At 42.2% G+C, this 19,912-nt stretch overlaps 1 protein-coding gene across 2 annotated transcripts in view; it reads left to right on the top strand.

The window, feature by feature from the left end:
- Positions 1-676: 676 nt before the first annotated feature.
- The window catches only part of PACS1 (phosphofurin acidic cluster sorting protein 1), a 153,812-nt gene continuing 134,576 nt past the window's right edge, over positions 677-19,912 (top strand). The window contains exon 1 of one of the 2 annotated variants that reach the window (XM_060607293.3): positions 677-1,472. In XM_060607293.3, coding sequence (XP_060463276.1) covers positions 1,123-1,472 — 350 coding nt within the window. In that variant the 5' untranslated portion in view covers positions 677-1,122. Of the gene's footprint in view, positions 1,473-11,828; positions 13,107-19,912 lie in introns of those variants that run through there. The other variant, XM_060607294.3, reaches the window with a different exon arrangement.

Raw genomic sequence — 19,912 nt, 5'->3', positions numbered from 1 at the left:
CATTTGCCGGGTGCTGGGAGAGAAGTTCTGCTGTGGTGCTACTGGCGTTGCTTTGCTGGAAGTGCAGCAACTGAGACGTCGATGTCAGGAGACTTCAAGATGGTTTCTGGAGGTGATGGATGTGGGTGGTAGTGTGGGAGATCCCATGTTGGACGTGGCAATCGGGGTAGGCCTTGGGGGAGTAGGATTTTAGAAATTAAACGGTGAAGCAGAGAAAACGTTACAGGTGGAAGCAATTGAGGGCAGGGATGGGGGGGCTTGGGACTCTATAATGCTTCATGGGGGGGAAGGGTGGCTCCAGGTGGGCCAGGGCTTAGGTTCGTAATTCACCCTTGCCAGGGCCTTTTGGACTCCAGGTCCCTGAGCCCCCTGCCTTCCATGGAGAGCAGCAGGGACGGAAACTTCACGGCCCACAGACGCACCGGGCCGACGGTGGAGTCGCCACCCGCTCCCTTTGTAGGTTGTGAAGAAACCCCGGGGTGGCAGAGCAGGGGCCAAGCAGGATGCCGCGATGCGGGATTCGGCCTCTCTGTAGGCTCCGGGGACCCAAGGGGCCCGAGGCGCGCTCCCGCGTCAGGCCCTCCCCCCGCCCCCCCACCCCCAGCCGGGGCCGCGCCCCGGAAAAGCGGAGTTTCCGCTCGCCTGGCTGTTGCTGCAGAGAGCACGACGGGGGAGGGGAGGACCGGGCCGGCTGGCTGCCGCTCGCACTGCGGATTTGAGGGGAGGGTCTGGCCGAGCCAGCCGGGGTCGAGGCCTCCTCTCCAGGGAAGCTAGAAGAGCGCGCCCACAGGCTCCCCTGGGGCGCGGGCGCGAGCGCGAACCCCGCCCCTTGGCGCTGGGTGGGGCCGGCGCGAGCCAGAGCTCCCCGCCCCCCCGGACACGCCCACCCAGTGTCTCGGCGGCGCGAGCCGCAACAGGCAGCGGCGGGCGAGCGCGAGGACCGCGCGCCGAGAGGCCCCGCGCGTGCGTGCAGCCTCTCGCTCGCTCGCTCGCTCGCGCGCTCGGGCGGGCGGGCTGAGGAGACGAGTCGAGCCCTCGCCGCCACCGTGGGAGAAGCCTGGGCGTCCTCTCTGCGTCGCCCCGATCCCCGTTATCCCCGCGCCCCCCACCCCCGGCCGGGCCATGGCGGAACGCGGAGGGGCGGGCGGTGGTCCTGGAGGCGCCGGGGGCGGCAGCGGCCAGCGGGGCTCCGGGGTCGCCCAGTCCCCGCAACAGCAGCAGCCGCCGCAGCAGCCGCCGCCTCAGCAGCCGACGCCCCCCAAGCTGGCCCAGGCCACCTCGTCGTCCTCGTCCACCTCGGCGGCGGCCGCCTCCTCCTCGTCCTCGTCCACCTCCACCTCCATGGCCGTCGCGGTGGCCTCCGGGTCCGCGCCTCCCGGCGGCCCGGGGCCAGGCCGCACCCCCGCCCCCGTGCAGATGAACCTGTACGCCACCTGGGAGGTGGACCGGAGCTCGTCCAGCTGCGTGCCCAGGTGAGCGGCGGGCGGGGGGACCGGGCCCTCGGGGCCGCAGGGCCAGGTCTGTGACAGGCCCCCGCCTTCTCATTCCTCTCCGTCCCAGCGCCCAAGGGAGCGCCCCCCTCCCTGGATTCCCCCTGGCTGCCCGGCCTGTTTCTAGGAGGGCCTCCCGGGACTCCTCCTGCGGGGACCCCGCCCTCTCCTGGCAGCCCCACCTTCTGCCTCGGGCCGGGACCACCCTCTTCCTCTCCCCCGATTGGGGCCTCCTGGACTCTCAGCCCTGGGCCTTCTCTCGTTGATCTGACCGAATCCGGCCTTCCTGACGGTCAGTTTCCCCGCGAATGTCACTGCCTCTGTTCCCTGCCTCGTTGGCGCCCGTGGGCTGTACATATGTTACATAGATGTCCTTTGATATTATTATTTCCCAATATACTCAGCGTGTGCCAAAGTCGGTTGTCACCTTCTGCCAGATAAAGCCCATATAGTAACCCTGGAGGCTTCTAGTTGGTCTTCAATACACACACACACGTTCATTTGTGCTTCAGATTACACACATTCTGCCCCGGCCTCTGTGCTCTTGTAAAAGCCCTATTTAGTGTGTCTTTAATTGTATTTTTCATCCCCTTCCTCCTCCCCAGTAGCTAGTCACAAATTCTCTTAGCCTTGCAGGGCTACATAAAATTACTGCCTTGTTCCTAAATTCAATCCATTCCTCTGCCTGTTGGAACCATCTGGGGACTTTCCTTTCATTGGTAAAATATGCCTGAGTTTGTGATGTTTTCTGTTTCCGTATTGGCAAAGCAGCCTTTCTCCAACTCTTTGGGGACAGTGTGCAGTGTCTTACAGTTTAGCCCTTGAGCAGACACTGGGGAGCTGGTTTCGCCTGGGAAGCCCAGAAAAGTGCCTGGAGGTGATCTTTTTGTCACCTCTAAACTGAGCTGATTCTGTTGTCTCGGAGTTTTGGACCCACTCCTTATTCTTTTAGCCCAGCCTTGGGTAGATGGACGTGTCAGTAGGGGTTAAGAAGCATTGTCTGGTTCCAGCCTCAACTCTATTTATTTCCCTCTCTCTTTATTTTGAATCGTTTCATGCATACAAAATTAGACACACACACAAAAATATATCTCCTGGTTAGGGTATTTTACAAAATGATGAAAAGTACATTTCTATACTTGACTCAGTTTAAGAAACAGAACATTATAAATTATGTTGAATGAGGCCCTCAGGATGCCCCTTCCTGACCATATGCCCTACTTCCCCCCCCCCCCCACAAAGGTAAACACTATTGTGTGTTTATTATTTCCCTTGTCTTTTAAAAACAGTTTTGCTGCATACATGCATCTGTAAACAATATGGTTTAGGGTGTTTTTGAAGTTTATATAAGTGCTATCATACTGTATGTGCTCTGTGACTTAGTGCGTGTGTGTGTTTTAATTCAACATTAAGTTTGTGGGACTTGTCAGTGGGGTATGGTAGCTGTAGTTTAAATATTTTCACTAACGGATATAATTTCATTTTATGACTATATCATACTTCTCTTTTCGGTGAATATCTTGGGTTGTTTCTTGTTAGTTAATGGGAGCATAATGCCGTAAATAGTTTTGCCCAGGACTCCTAGTGATCCTTGCAAAAGTTTCTTTCTGTTTTTATATGTAGGGGTGGAATTGCTATTTGCAGGGTATACATCTGAAACTTTTTTAGATAATGCTAAATTGTGCCCTGTTCGTGCTCCTCCTCCCTCACTCTTCATGTCCTTTGTGTTTCAGCATTTACCTCACTGACTTACGCTTTCTTTTTTTTCTTTGCCCTTCTTTTAGGGTAATCAGAAGCCATGTTAGTTTAGTTTGTTTTGGCCAGTGCCCTAGCACAACACCAAACTCAAGTGGGAGTTTAGTGTGTAATGGTCCTTAGCAGGCCTCTTTCTAGGTAGGTCCGTCTGTAGCTGAAGTATTCTAATCTACTTTCAAACGTAAAAGCACTGTGCCCCTTCCCACGTTGGTCCAGTGTTAGTAATACATGCTTGCCCATTCTTCGTTTACATCTATCGCTATGTTTGACAGGTGACATCTGGACAATTGCCTTCTCTAGCTTGTTAGATTGAAAAGGCATTGAGCCAACTGGGAAGAAGCTGCTGTGCAACAGAGGGAGATAAATAAAATCACTGATAAATAAAATCTTTGATTTTTTTTTTTTCTGCACCTGTTGGTCACTGAGAAGTCTTATGTAATAAATTATTAGCCAAAGAAACTGCCCATCTTCCTGAGTGAATCGGTAATTACTACGCTAACTTGGTGTGAGAGGCTTGGTTGGCTTGTTGTTTGCCCCTGCCGAGAGCATGCAGTTGTCATGTCTACTAACGAGTCTTTGAGATTGTCAGCTGTCCTGCTCTGACTTTGTTTTTCAGCTATCACCCTGTGCCTCCCAGCTCCTTGTGGAACACTTGTGCTCTTTGGAGCATGCTGTTTTATCTGCAGGATGGAAAATAACACCCTGTGGGGAGAAAATGTCCGCTATTGGCCCTTCCAATTACTAGAGTCATCTGGTTAATTTGAGGTCTCCTTGTTTACTTGTTCATGTTGTTTAAAATATATTGGCAATGTGCAACCTGTGTACAGCACTCTGTAGATAGTCTAAGATTAACGTTCTTGTCTCGTGTAACTCAAGTGAGAAGCGTGTGAAACGTGCACTTAAGAAATGTGAACATGAGGGGCGCCTGGGTGGCGCAGTCGGTTAAGCGTCCGACTTCAGCCAGGTCACGATCTCGCGGTCCGTGAGTTCGAGCCCCGCGTCAGGCTCTGGGCTGATGGCTCGGAGCCTGGAGCCTGTTTCCGATTCTGTGTCTCCCTCTCTCTCTGCCCCTCCCCCATTCATGCTCTGTCTCTCTCTGTCCCAAAAATAAAAATAAAAAAAAAAAAAAAAAAAAAAAGAAATGTGAACATGATTGTGGATCTAAGGCTATATATATGTGTATATATATGCTGTGGGACTCAGTTTTAGCAAATGTGTTCCTCTACCTAGTACAGAGAAGAGAGAGTTGAAAGTTGTGTGTTAGGAAGGTCACTTTCCTTTTCTTGATCCCAGTAGAAATATAATTTGCTTTTCAGGGAAAAAAAAACCTTTCCCTTTATTAGATATTTAAATAAAGATGAACATTGTACTAGTTGTTTCTCAAGTATTTACTCTGCTCTTATTTAACATCTACTAAATTCCTTCAGAATCTGTAGTATTTTTTAAAAACATTTTATGGTTGGAGAGAATACTGATAGTTGGCTTTAAAGTAACTAAATTGGGGGCACCTGGGTGGCTCAGTCAGTTGAGTGTCGAACTCTTGATTTTGGCTCAGGTTGCGCTCCCAGGATCGTGGAATCAGGCTCCGAGCTGCTTGGGATTCTCTTTCTCTCTCCCTCTGCCGTGTGTGTGTGTGTGTGTGTGTGTGTGTGTGTGTGTGTGTCCGTGTGTGTCCTCTGTCTCCCTCTCTCAAAACAAAAAAACAACAGAAAAAACAACCCACTAAATTGTTTTATTCATTGACTTAAAATTTTTTTAATGTTTATTTTTGAGAGAGAGAAAGAGTATGAGCAGGGGAGGGGCAGAGAGAGAGAGAGAGACATAGAATCCGGAGCAGGCTCCAGGCTCCAAGCTGTCAGCACAGAGCCCGATGCAGGGCTGGGACTCACAAATGATGAGATCATGACCTGAGCTGAAGTCGGACTCTTAACTGACTGAGCCACCCAGGCGCCCCACTTTTTTTTTTTTATAAGTAGGCTCTATGCTGGGCATGGAGCCCAACTTGGGGCTTGAATTCATGGCCCCGAGATCAAGACCTGAGCTCAGATCAACAGTCAGAAGCTTAACTGACTGAGCCACTCAGATGCCCTTATTCATTGACATTTTTATCAACATTTTTTAAATTAAAATATTGATACATGTCCATGATTAGACATTCAAGCAGTACAGAAAGATGGGAATTATGAAGGAAAAAGCCCTAGTCTTGTCTCTGTTTTTGCTTTCCACAGGTGATCACTAGGAAATACAGTTGGCTTTTAAGATTCTGTTACAAGCGGGTGGATCTATTATAGCTCCTTTTTAAAATTCACAGCTTTAGACGTTGGCATTGTTTTCCCTCTGTACTAAGTAGTGCTTCCTCTCCTATGGCCCATGTTTTGGCTAGTGGTATGGTGACATTTGGCCAGGTGGCATGTTGTTTGATGTTATCTTTTTTTTAATGTTTGTTTATTTTTGAGAGAGAGTGAGCTCGCTTGTGAGAGTGGTGGAGGGACAAAGAGAAAGCGGGAGAGAGAGAATACCAATCTGCTTTGTCAGCACAGAGACTGATGTTGGGCTCAAACTCACAAACTGTGAGATCATGACCTGAGCTGAAATCAAGAATCTGATGCTTAACCAACTGAGCCACCCAGGTGCCCCAAGGGAAGAGTTTTAGAGTGTCATTGTTGATCTCTTCTCTTTGGGTCTTGTGTGGTATATGGTGAAGTTTCCCCTGGTGTTCTTTTCTCTATTTGAGATACTTAAGTAGGAGAGGCAGAAAAATCATTAAATTTCACAGGTATACAAAATTTCCTCAGTGGATTTTGTAAAACCAATTATTAGGAGATAAAATGTGCTCTGCTGTATCACTCACAAACTGTATCACATTTGTCTTTGAGTACAAAGCACATTTGCATATCCTTATCTGTATGTACACTTAGGGAAAGAGTTCAGGAGTTATGAGTCACATTTCTCCTTAGACCACATTTTTTTTTTAAAGGGGGTACTGAAGTTAAGCCTGCTTGGACAAAACTGTTAGAACCAAAGGAGGTGGTCATGGCTAAGTTGGCATGACTAGTATACAGTAGAAGTGTTATTTTCATCAGGACACTTAGGGGCAGTTGCCCCTCTAACCACAAAAGCACTAGGCAAGCCAGGATATATTACTCTTGTATTCTTACTGGATGCCAAGGCAAACTCTTCCACACTTTAGTTTTTTTATCCATTAATTGGGAACACTTTTACTTGCCATTCATTCTAAAATGTGGGTGAAATAAATATATAATAGGACCTATAGATTGTAAGAGAAGGTACTTCTTAAATGATAGATATGAAGTAAATGAAATTGGTCAAATAAGAGAGACCTGGTGAAATTTCTATTATTGCCTTACCATTAAAAGTCTTAAAAGCATCTTTGTATCTTAGATTTGAGTTTCACATTGTGAGTGTTGTAATAGAATATCTTCTCTCTCGTGGTAATATTATCCATTGTCCCTGTGGAAGCTCAGATTCCTTGTCAGAAAGAGAATGACTTTCACAAGTCCGCTTTACAAGTATTGATTTACAGATCTTTTGGGCACATTAGTGGTTATGTGATTTCTTTTTAAACTAGTTTTCCAATTTCTTAGCTGAGCCAGTAAGCTGTTACTGGGAGTGTTTGCCTCAGTGTGCATGAGGGAGGTGCAAGTAAGAATATGGGCTGTATCTTTTCACTGCTTCAACCTAGGAGGCTTGTCTTGTTTTGGCCTGGACTTGAAGGTTCAGTGGGTCCTCTGAAATTTGGAGTTGGCTTCGCTTGCATCTGTGGTGTCACATGCTGCGGGTACTTTAGACATCTAGACTAGCTGTGGGAATGCTCACAAGAGCTGGTCTTTTTCCATTATGGATTCGGAGTGGTATTAGGGCTCTTGAGAAAAGAGAGTTTGAAGTTGGTCTTAGAATGTCTTTCAGAAGCCCCTTGGGCTGGATTGAGTGAGGTGGTTTGTTTCTAGATTGGCAAGCACTGATAGAATCCTCCATTCCCTAGGCCTTCCCTAGGCCTAGTTGGAAGAACAACCAGCATAGCTTCTGAGGGTTTTAGGGAATCACGATGTTTATGCCTAGGCACCAACTCTATAGAGTATTTTCCTTTTCCTGCCATTCATAGGGCAGTTGTCTGGTTAGAAAGCCTGCTGGACCTGTACTCCCTTTTTCCTTTTTACAAACCAGAGAATAGCTGTAGTCACAGCTCAGGTTGCCGCTTAGGCTGACCTAAACCTGGCCTCTACCTTGGGTAGAGAAGTAGAGTAGAAGAGCAGTAGAGAAGGCCAGTAAATGATGATAAATGGTTTCTTAGCTTGTGTATCTTCTAGAAAACAGTTTGTGAAAGCATTCCATTTGATATCCAATTACATCTTAACATCATAAGCTGTTTTCTCTTTAAAGCTGTGCTGTTCAGTACAGTAACCACTAGTTGAATGTGGCTATTTAAGTTAAAATTGAATAAAATTTTAAATTCCCTTTCTTAGTTTTATTAGCCACATTTCTTGTCACACTAGTCACATGTGATTAGCGGCTTTCGTATTAGACAAGGCAGATATAGAACATTTTCAGCACCATAGAAAGTTCTATTAGCTAACACTAAAATTTTTTTTTATTTTTTTAATGTTTTTATTTATTTTTGAAGGAGAGAGAGACAGAGCATGAGCAGGAGAGGAGCAGAGAGAGAGGGACACAGAATTTGAAGCAGGCTCCAGTCTCTAAGCTGTCAGCACAGAGCCCAGTGTGGGGCTCAAACTCACAAACTGTGAGATCATGACCTGAGCCGAAGTCAGACGCTTAACCGACGGAGCCACCCAGGTGCCCCAGCTAACACTATTTTAAAGAGAAAATTGCCTGTGATATTTCTAGTATTAATATCTGTGTGGTTTCTCCTTATTCATTTAATTAAACTGAATTCTTTTGTCCTCTTCTAAATTATTTTAATATGCCCCTTTTCTTCACTATTTCAAGGGCCTGTTAGTTTTCTTCTGTTAGTTGTTCTCCTTTAAAGATTTTTACCTTTTAATCTGCTCACTTCTTCCTGTAGGGAATTGCTTCCTGATGCCTTCCTGCCGTTTGTTTCCCACAATTTTAGGTCTTAGTCAATACCTATTGAGAAAACTAACTGGAGACATTAATTTTACAGACTTCATTATTATTTTTTTAACTTTAATTTTTAAAAAAATATTTATTTATTTTGAGAGAGGGAGAGAGAATGAGTGCATGCATGGGGGAGGGGGAGAGAGAGAATCCCAAGTGGGCCCTGTGCTTTTCCCATGAACTGTGAGATCATGAGCTGAGCCAAAATCAAGAGTCAGATGTTTAACTGACTGAGCCACCCAGGTGCCCCTGGAGTCATTAACTCTAAAATGACTTTAGATGATTGGATTATGTATGATAATAATTTTTGGCCTTATTTTTTTTGGTGTGATTTCTAAACTTTATGTAATAAATGTGTTACAGAAAAGACCAGTGAATATTGTTTTAAAAAATATATATTTAGGGGCGCCTGGGTGGCGCAGTCGGTTAAGCGTCCGACTTCAGCCAGGTCACGATCTCGCGGTCCGTGAGTTCGAGCCCCGCGTTGGGCTCTGGGCTGATGGCTCGGAGCCTGGAGCCTGTTTCGGATTCTGTGTCTCCCTCTCTCTCTGCCCCTCCCCCGTTCATGCTCTGTCTCTCTCTGTCCCAAAAAAAATAAAAAATAAAAAACGTTGAAAAAAAAAATATATATATATATATTTAAAACTACATATCAACTCTACTCAATTGTATACCTTAAAGGAGTGAACCTTACAAATTTTGTATTGTAATAAAGCTGTAAAAAAAGAACAGCTTTGTTTTTGAATGGATGAAGACATGGGGGACTAAAGTTTTGCTCTACCCATTACCTTTCTTGGTTCTAGAGTTGCGTATTTCTTTTTACTGATAGCAAATGTGGTGAATGGGGAATGTTCTAGACACTCATGGTGAGTGGATGATGAAGCATAGCTGACAAAGTAGTATTGAAAATGACACATTTATTTATTTGTTTAAAAAAATTTTTTTTTAATGTTTTATTTATTTTTGAGACAGAGAGAGACAGAACATGAACAGGGGAGGGGCACAGAGAGAGGGAGACACAGAATCCGAAGCAGGCTCCAGGCTCTGAGCTGTCAGCACAGAGCCCGACGCGGGGCTCGAACTCACAAACTGTGAGATCATGACCTGAGCTGAAGTCGGACACTTAACTGACTGAGCCACCCAAGCGCCCCAATTTATTTATTTGTTAAATATTTATGTAGATCCTTTTAGATAGTAAAGTGTTTTAAGATATACTCAAGGTGAGAATCTCTGAGTTTAGGTGCAGCTTCACACATTTTCTGGTCCTGAATACTGTTTTTCCCTTTTTCTTTTTCGGAGCAATGGTCCAGATAAACCCACTCTTCATTCACCCTTTCAGCCCTCGTAGTGCTTCTAAGTTCTGTGAACATGACACTAGGTAATATCCATAGAATGTTTTGGCCAAAAAATTTTTAGAACTGTGATGTGGATCTTAGTAGTTACACTGTAATTTGCCTTGTATGTATTTTTTAGTGGCCTGATACAGATAAAGGTAGATACGAAGGGAGTGATGTTTTCAAACTTGATTCCTACCAGAGGAATACCTGTTCCTCTTTTTGTGGACTAACTCTTCCAAATGACAGCTTGCCTCTCAAAACCTTACTGTGAGCAAGATTTCCCCCAGGTCACATTGTGGGTATAATTAGCTTATGACTTGTCCCTGAGGAAATTTAGACTGCTTATTGTGCTTAGACATAAAAAGGTGTTTTTTCTTTACAGTTGTTCTTCAAAATATTTTGTGTGTGTCTTGAGTTTCCTTTCGTTCCTCCTTTCATAGGTGAGATAGAGATTCTTTGTTGCAGTTTCTTTCTTTCTCTTTCTTTCTTTCTTTCTTTCTTTCACTACAGCAAACACAAAAGGCTTAGGACATCAGTTGTCCTTTACTTCTTCTCTCCTCACTGACCTTTTCCTGTCTCCTGTTTAAAAACAACAAATGGCTTCAAGGTTTACAGAGCTGCTTTATTCTTCCGTTTCTTTGTATTACCATACCTGTCAAACCACACTGCACTCTGCTGTTTGTAATTCTACCCATCTTTTGCCACCTTAGTTTCCTCCAGAATGCAACCACTAGTAGTAGTTCAGGGTGATGTTTCAAAGGAAAATCAGCGTATGCCACTCCCTTCTTCATAATCTTCCCAGTTCATTCATTTAGCAAATGCTTATAGACCAGCTGGTGTGTGTCACAAACAGAATCCTTGATTTCATAAAGTATACATTCTAGTGGGTGAAGATTAGTGACACTATCAAATAACTGTTCATCATACTTAGAGTAAAACCCCTTTTCATGCCTTAGGAAAGACTTTAGGATGTGACCTCTTCCTGTGTCTTTGACCTTCTCTTCTGTCATTCTCCACCATGCTCACTTGGCTCTGGGGAAGCTGGGCCTTAGACAAGGTCATCTCCGCCTTTGGGCTTTTGCACTTATACCTGGGATGCCTTGTCCCACATCATCAAATGGCTGGCTCCTGGGTATCATTCAGATCTCAGTTAACCCACCACCTTGGAAAGCTCTCATAACCTGCCTAGTCATTCTGGGAGTTTATAAATCTTCACAACTAGTTACTATCATCTGAAATAATCTTGTTCATTTATTAGTTACTTTATAGGTGCTCAATAAGTACATTTGTCACATAAACAGTACCTTTTTATTTATAATGTTTATTGAATGAAAATCTGTTATACACAGTTCTTTCATTCAGCAGATACTTACTGAGTATTTCTATGTGCCAAGCACTGCTATAGGTGCTGAGGAAGAAGTAGCAAACAAGTTGACAAAATTAACTCTCTCCTAGAGTATACATTGTGGTGGAGGGAGAAAGATAATAAACCAATATATTTATAATAAATAGGTAATGAGTGAGTACCACGATGAAAAATAAAGCATAGTGAGGGAATTGAGAATGTTGGCAGAAGGGCACTTTTGGATAGGGCGGTCAGAGAAGGCCTCTGGGGAAGCCATGTTTTAGCTGATGCCTGAATGAAATAAACCTAACTAATTGAGCATTTACTGCGTGTCACAATAACCATCAGAGGCAGGTACTGAGATCCCTTTCCCAGAAAGGAAAATCAAGGCCCAGTGAGGTGAAGGCATTTTGTAAGGCTACACAGTTTAGAGGTAGGTGGAGCTGGGATTTGTCTCATGATTTATGATTATCTGACACCAGAACGATTTCTCTGTTTAAACTTGGTGTTCCCCGAGCCCTGGCTGGTTCTCCTAGTTGACAAATAATATTTAATGTTTATATTTTGTCATATTAGAATTACAGAATGCTGCTCTATTACCAAATCATAGATAGTAAGAAATTTAATACCACAATGGCTATAAGTGCCAGTTCTGGAGCCAGTTAGCCAGGATTTTAATCCCGATTCTATCCTTTACCATTTAGTGATTTGGGCAAATTATTTAACCTCTCTAATGCTTTAATTTTCTCATTTGCAAAATAGGCCTAATGTCCCTACCCCTCATTAATTATGAGGATTAAATGATATTAATACAAGTAAATGCTTACGTAGCACATAGAAAACACTTAAAAATAATAGCTGTTACTACTATTACTATTGCTATCTTTATTGCCAGTCCAACTTCTCTGGTCTCTCCCCAGTACCCCTCCAAAGTCTGCTTTCTTTCTGCAGTCAGGGCAACTTTGTTGATATTACGATTTCCTCAGTGGGACTATCATAAGGTGTTGGATTCACTTTAGACACAGATCCTGCCAAACCCCAAGCTTAATAGTCTAGAAAGTCAAAACAAAATATTTTGGTTCTCTGAAGCAGTGGCTGGATCAGGATCCTGTTTCTACATCCTGCCAGCTTATATGAACGGAAGAGATGGTGCAGGCCCCGCCTGCAAACCACAACTTTGTTTTGAGCCAATTTGACTTGACAGCTTCCCTATTCTACCTGCTGACTTCTTTAGCTCTGGTTTGGCAGCCAGAAGAGCAACTAAACCGGTTTACAGCTAGTCATTTATTACCAATAAAAGCTAAGTGACTCCTAAGAAAATGAGGATTTAAATGGGGTTGATATTTTTTCTCTTGTCTCTTTAAGCTTTCTTTTTTATGTCTCAAACTATAGAAAAATTCTATTCTACTCTTACAGGAGAAACCTGTTAATACATTTAAGGCCTGTCATGAAACATTTGGATTTGTGTGTGTGTGTGTATGTTAATTCTCTCCTTTAATAAGTACCAAGACTCTACTGTCTCATTTTAGTTGGAAATCTACAAATATATTAATATGTTTCTGTTCTTCCTTAAGAGTATGTAAAACACAGATTAACTTCTTTTCAAATGTGGATCATCATGATGAATGAGATCCTCATGGTTAACAACAGGGCTTGAGCTGAAGAGTGTAGACTGGTATGTGTTGCATATTTTTAAACTAATGTGTTTGCTTTTTTAGTTTTGTTTTTGTTTTATTTCCCCCATTGCTTCAATATGCCTTCTTTCTGCTTTACTGCTTTGATTAGACCATGGGCTAAAAACCAGACAATCAAATATGTTAGGAGTGAATGACTCTGTATTATGAAGGCTAAGAGGAATGGACAGTATCATTTGAATAGGGGAGATTCACAGCCGGAGTGTTTTAGGGCTAGAAAGAAACATTTTACCTACTTCTTCGTCTGGGTTGTACTCCAAGGATGGGATCGCTGGTGAGTTAGGGTAGAGGGTTAATCTTCTAAAGTCTTAAGGAGTCAAAAACCCTTTTGAAGATGCAGTTCGAGATACAAGTCAAATTTTGCGTTTGGTTGGAGAATTATGAATTGGTAAGTAAAGCCCTATATCTATTGCTTGGTTAAATTTGTTTTGATTACATCTAGGCAAGTCACTTTTTTTCTCGTTTTTTAAAAGTGAATACACTTTTTTTTTTTTTTTTTTTTTTGCCTTGCTGATTTGTTATGAAGAGAAACAAAATGTTTGTAAAATGTTTGAGTATTTATATTCATAGAAATCATACCATCTTTGGGTAATGTCAGTGAAACTATGAATTTGATGATATAATATTTGTTGACCTGTGATAGACTGTGATAGATACATTAGTCATCTTTTACATTGTCTTCACAAGTAAGTTTTTTTATTTTTTTATTTTTTTTATTTTTATTAAAAAAAATTTTTTTTTAACATTTATTTATTTGAGAGACAGAGCATGAACGGAGGGGGGGGAGCGGTCAGAGAGAGAGGGAGACACAGAATCTGAAACAGGCTCCAGGCTCTGAGATGTCAGCACTGAGCCCGACGTGGGGCTCAAACTCACCGACCGCGAGATCATGACCTGAGCCGAAGTCGGACGCTTAACCGACTGAGCCACCCAGGCACCCCTACAAGTAGGTTTTTTTAAAGTGTGTTTATTTATTTATTTAATTAGTTATTGAGAGAGAGAGAGAGAGAGAGAGAGAGAGAGAGAGAGAGAGAGAAGGCCCCCGTGCTGTCAGCACAGCCTGACACAGGGCTTGAACTCCTGAACCATGAAATCATGACCTAAGCTGAAGTCAAGAGTTGGATGCTTAACTGAGTGAGCCACCCAGATGCCCCACAAGTAGGTTTTTGTTTGTTTGTTTTGTTTTATTGTTTAATAAAATTGTCTCCTCAAAACTTAAGTATGTGGAAAGTAGTCTACAGAATTTGTCGTCTCTGCCATACACCATTTTTGCTGTGGATGAAAATGAATAAGCAACTCTGGAAACCAAGGTCCTTTGGGAACATAAAAACTCTTGTAGCTATTAATGGATTTAATTGTATTTCCTCTCTGTCACCAAAATGTGCAATAAATTGTTTATGCCCTTGTCTTTAATGGGGAGAAGTGTTCATTAACTGTATGTAATTATCATTATCGCTTTGTTTTTATTACTTGTAGATAATCCCCTCTATCTTTCCTTTAAAAAAACTTATAAAAAAAGGATAGCTATAATACTATTAAATATTACCCATTAATCTTTTTGGTGAGCTTTTTCTCTCCATGGAGAAAAAGGAAATTATCATTTCATTGTGGGGGTGAATTTGGGCTTGAAATGGGACATGATCTCCTAAACTAAGATTTGTCATAAAATTCGTTTGGCATGCTTTGGACTTAGGCCAAGTGATATGTTTACTTAAGTTCAGCAAGGGCCTCGTTCTCAGGCAGCCTCACTGATGAATGAATGCATGTCTCAGTTGGTGAGGCTTCATCTTATTTGAGTCCATTTAAGATAACATTTTTAGAAAAATGTTTGGAATGATGGCTCTCTTTGGGTTTTGTTTTGTTTTGCTTTGCTTTGTTTTGTTTGATGCTCATTCAGGTATTTCCTCCTATTCTTATCACTGTAGGAAAGTTAGCAAATTGCTATAATCTGTTTAAAACCATATGCCAAAAATGTTTTGACTTTAGAATTTGGTTTCTTATTTGGCTTTACTTCATCATGTGGATTTGGATAAGTCTCTTTAACTCTTCCTCTACCTAATAGTCATTTAGTCAGCAAATAACTGTCGAGTATACATCATATGCTGGTCACTATTTCAGACACTGAGGAGAGAACAGTTAATAAAAGAGACACAATCTCAGCTCTTGTGGGGTTTACCTTCTAGGTGGGCAACAGACCATAAGCAGATGAATGAGCAAATGATAGGGTATGTCTGGTGGGGAAAAGTAAGGTAGGAAAGGGGGTTAAATGGGGCAGAGAGAGAGTTAGTTTTAAATAAGGTGTTCTAAAAGATCTCAGAGAGGGGGAACAGTCCTTGTGGAGCACACATTTAAGCAAGCCAGTAGAGGGGACAGCAAGAACTGGTAGGTTCCAGAAACATCCAAGAGGCCAGTGCACTTGAGCCAAATGAAAGAGGAGTGAGTAAGCAAAGGGGACCCAGATCTTATAGACCATTGTAAGACTTAGCTTTGACTTTGAGTGAGATGGGAAGCCATTAGAGGTTTTGAGCCACAGAAGAGGCATGATAATGACTTTCATATTAAAATACCCACTGACCACTGTGTATAGAATAGCCTATAAAGAAGGGTAGGGTGAAAGCAGGGAGTCTAGGTAGAGGTGTTGTGATGATGTCGTGGGAGCTAATATTGGCTTGGAACAGGTTGGTAGAGGTGGAGGAAAAGAGAATTCATCAGATTCTAGGTATGTTTTCAAGCCTAAAGGATTTGCTTATGGGTTGGATTTGGGGTATGATGGAGCAAAAGGATTCAAAGATGACTTGAACATTTCATTAACTTCCTTGTGTTGGTTTTCTGATTTTTATAAAAAAATTTACTATTATTGTCACCACTTTATCTTGCTTAAGTGACATTATATAAGAATGAGATCTGTATAACTGAACTCGTCAAGGTTCTTGAGGGAGTTTGGTTCTACTTTTTTAAAAATTATTTTTTTAATGTTTTATTTATTCTTGAGAGAGAGAGAGAGAGACAGAGCATGAGTGAGGGAGGGACAGGGAGAGAGCAGGACACAGAATCCGAAGCAGGCTCCAGTCTCTGAGCTATCAGCAGAGCCCAATGCGGGGCTCAAACCCACAAGTGGTGAGATCATGACCTGAGACAAAGGCGGACGCTCAACTGGCCGAGTCACCCAGGCGCCCCTGTTTCTACTTTTGCCATCTGCAATTAATTGGAAATAAATTTCCTTGGGAATTTACTGGGTGATGGAATAATCGATAGACTGGCAACTGATTGTGTTAATAAGTTAGATTAATTTCTTTTAGTGCTTAGGCCATGATGAAGCTATGATGGAGCAGCTGAGTGTCAACATCCCTGATTTTTCTGCTGTCATGCTTGCTTGGTGTGGTATCTCCTCTGTGATCCTTATTTATTTGATGGGTTTTAATGAGGGAGATCTGTTGCAGAAGCTATTGATACCTATAGCACATGTTCTTTGTCACTAACCCAGTGAAGCTGAAAAGTCAAAAATATGTTTTTGTTTTTTGGTTTTTGGTTTTTTTAATGAGTAATGCTCAACAGCAGACAGCCTGTCTGTGCTTCCTGGGAGCTGCTCTGTAAGGAGGAATCCTGCTGCAGAATGATCTAATTTGTATAATCTTGAAGGTGGAGCTATTTTTAAAAGAGAACAGGAAAATAACGGAGTCCTTTGCTTGTGAATGCCAAACTGGATCTTACTGATTTAAAAGGAAAGAAGCTTAGTTAGATCTTGTAGTTTGAACTCTTATTTCCCTTTTATTCTGTTTACCATGTCTAGATCAAATTTATGATAGATATATTTAGGTAACTGCTTTTGGAGTGGCACCTGGGCACCCCTTTTTTTTTTTTTTTTTGACATTTTAGGTAAGTATATTACTTAACTTGTGATTTGGATAATGTGAGTCATGTACAAGAGCAGATACTAAACTCAGGAATTAGAACTTATGGCCCTTTTTCTATCCTGAAATGAAATTCCCGGATAATAAAGCTTACCAACATGTCTACGATATCTTAACTGCAGTATGAAGGAAAGATAAAAGGAAGGCTCTTTGTAATACAATCTGTATTTCTATATGTGAATTCTCAGAAGACATTGTAAATGGCATGGCACGTCAGAAACCATAGCTGTCAGGTGCTTGCAGGTGCACATAGTTTTTCCTCTGTAAATATGACACCTATAAATAGAGACTGATACAGGTGTATTGCGTGGGTGACTCAGATAATATGTGGCAATGCCATTGGTGATAGGATTTTCTAGAATTCTGAATAAATCTTCATAAAGTTCTGAACAAAACAATATACAGCCCTTCCTGTATCCACATAGTAGTTACATTCCTGGAAAGTTCCTTATATATTAAATGATGAAAAAACTGAAATTTCTGTGCAAAATCTATTTAGATACAGACTTAGGTCATTATAAGATAATTATTTACATATATATACATATATGTCTGGTGGGACCAAAGGCGAATTTGTTATGAATCTAATGAAGCTTAAGCTTTAAGGCTTTTCATGTGCACAGGTTACCTCATGGCCCTATACCAAATTTAAAAAAATACAACCTTTTATTGAAGTATAATCTATACTTAGAAAAGTATACATAATAAGTACAGTTAATGAATTTTTACACACTGGACATACCCACATAATTAGCATCCACATCAGGAAACAGAACATTGCCAACAACCCAAAACATTGCCTTGCCCGCTTCTAATCACTACCTCTCCCCCTACCAAAAATGACAAGTATCCTAGCTTATAGCAGTGTAAGGCAAGTTTTGCCTGCCTTTGTACTTCATATGTGTACACTCTTGTATCTGACTTTGTTCAGCATGATGTTTGTGTGATTCATCCACATTGTTGCATGTAGTTGCAGTTCATGTATTCTCGTTGTGTAGTGTTCCCTGTGTGAATATATCACAGGTTATTTAACCATTCTGTCGTAATGGTCATGGAAAATTTCCAGTTTGAGGTGATGATGTATGGATAGTGCTGCTGTGAACATGCTTATACATGTTTATTGGTTGATATAAGCACTCTCATATATTTCATTTCCTTTCCTTTGAGTATATAAGCAGGAGTGGAATTGCCAGATCATGGGGTATGTGTATGGTCGGCTTAGCAATATGAGAGTTCCAGTTGTACCACATCTCCACCAAAACGTGGTATTCTTTGTCTTTTTTGTTTTAATCCTTCTGGTTAGGGGTAAAATGGTTTCTCCAGTGTTTTTAATTTGCATTTCCCTCAAGATGTTGAATACTTTTTCATAAGCTTATTAGCTATCTGGATATTCTCTTTTATGAATTGTCTATTCAGGTTGTTTGCCCATTTTGCTATTGGGTTGTCTCTGTATCTTATTGACTTACAGTTCTTTTTCTTACAAATATCTGCTTATACCCCCATAGATTGCCTATTTATTTATTTAGCCTTTTTACTCTTTTAATGGTGTCTTTCACTTAATTTTTTTTCCACTTCATTTTTTTTAATGTTTATTTATTTTGAGAGAGAGAGAGAGAGAGAGGGAGGGAGAGAGAGAGAGAGAGAAGGAGAGCATGAACAGGGGAGGGGCAGAGAGAGATGGAGAGAGAATCCCAAGCAGGCTCCATGCTGTCAGTGCAGAGGCTGATGTGGGGTTTGATCTCACAAACTGTGAGACCATGTTCTGAGCCAAAATGAAGTTAGACACTTAACCAACTGGGCCACCCAGACGCACTTTCACTTCATTTTTTTTAAGTAGGTGCCACACCCGGTGTGGAACCCAATGCATGGCTTGAATTCACGACCCTGAGATCAAGACCTGAGCTGAAATCAAGAGTCAGATGCTTAACTGACTGAGCCACCCAGGCACCCCAGTGGTGTCTTTTGATGAACAGAAATTATTAATCTTAATTTAGTCCAATTTATCAATTTTCCCAGTTACATTTAGTGCCTTTTATGTCCTCTTTAAGAAATCTTAGCCTACTTCAGTATCATAAAGGTGTTCACTGATGCTTTCTTTAAAAACATTTTTTTTTTTTAACGTTTATTTATTTTTGAGACAGAGAGAGACAGAGCATGAATGGTGGAGGGCCACAGAGAGAGGGAGACACAGAATCCGAAACAGGCTCCAGGCTCTGAGCTGTCAGCCCAGAGCCCGACGCGGGGCTCGAACTCACGGACCGCGAGATCATGACCTGAGCCGAAGTCGGATGCTTAACCGACCGAGCCACCCAGGCGCCCCACTGATGCTTTCTTTTAAGAGCTGTATTGTTTTACTTTTTACAGTTAAATTTACAGTCCATATGGAAATGATATTTGTGTGTGGTGTGAGTAAGGGTTAAGATATATTTTCCTCCATATGGATATTCAGTTAACCCTGCAACATTTATTTAAAACAATTTTTTTAAAATGTTTATTTGAGAGAGACCAGAGACAGAGCGTGAATGTAGGAGGGGCAGAGAGAGGGGACACAGAATCTGAAGCAGGCTCCAGGCCCTGAGTTGTCAGCACAGAGCCCAGAGCGGGACTCGAACTCACGAACTGTGAGACCATGACCTGAGCCGACGTCAAACGTTCAACTGACTGAGCCACCCAGGTGCCCCTGAATCATTTATTTTTTTATGACTTTTTAAAAATGTTTATTTATTTTGAGAAAGAGAGAAGTAAAGACCGAGCAGGGGAGGGGCAGAGAGAGAGGGAGACAGGGAATCCCAAGCAGGCTCCGCAGTGTCAGTATGGAGCCCAAGGCAGGGCTCAAGCTCATGAACCGTGAGATGATCACCTACATTGAAATCAAGAGTTGCATGCTTAACTGAATGAGCCACCCAGGCACCCCCACCCTCCCTGCATCATTTATTTAAAAAGATTATCTTTTTTCCACTGCTCTGCATCGTAAATCACATGATGTTTTACATGTGGGTCTATTTTAGACCCTCTGTTTTGTATATTGGTGAATCTGTCCATGCTTACACTAATGTTCCATGTCTCTATTACTATATCTTTATAATAGGCCTGTTACCTGGTGGTATAAGTTTTCCAGCTGTGTGTTCATGATTGCCTTGACTGATCTTTGCTCTGTTGCATTTCCTTAGAAATTTTAGACCCAGCTTTTCAATTTCCTTTGTTTTTGAGAATTGTATTAGGATTGCTCTGAATCTGTGGATTAATTTGGAGAGAGTTGAAATCCTTAAAATATTGAGTCTTT

Source organism: Panthera onca, chromosome D1, assembly GCF_046562875.1.
Source record: "Panthera onca isolate mPanOnc1 chromosome D1, mPanOnc1 haplotype 2, whole genome shotgun sequence".
NCBI lineage: Eukaryota > Metazoa > Chordata > Mammalia > Carnivora > Felidae > Panthera > Panthera onca.
This window is presented reverse-complemented; position numbering and strand designations above follow the sequence as displayed.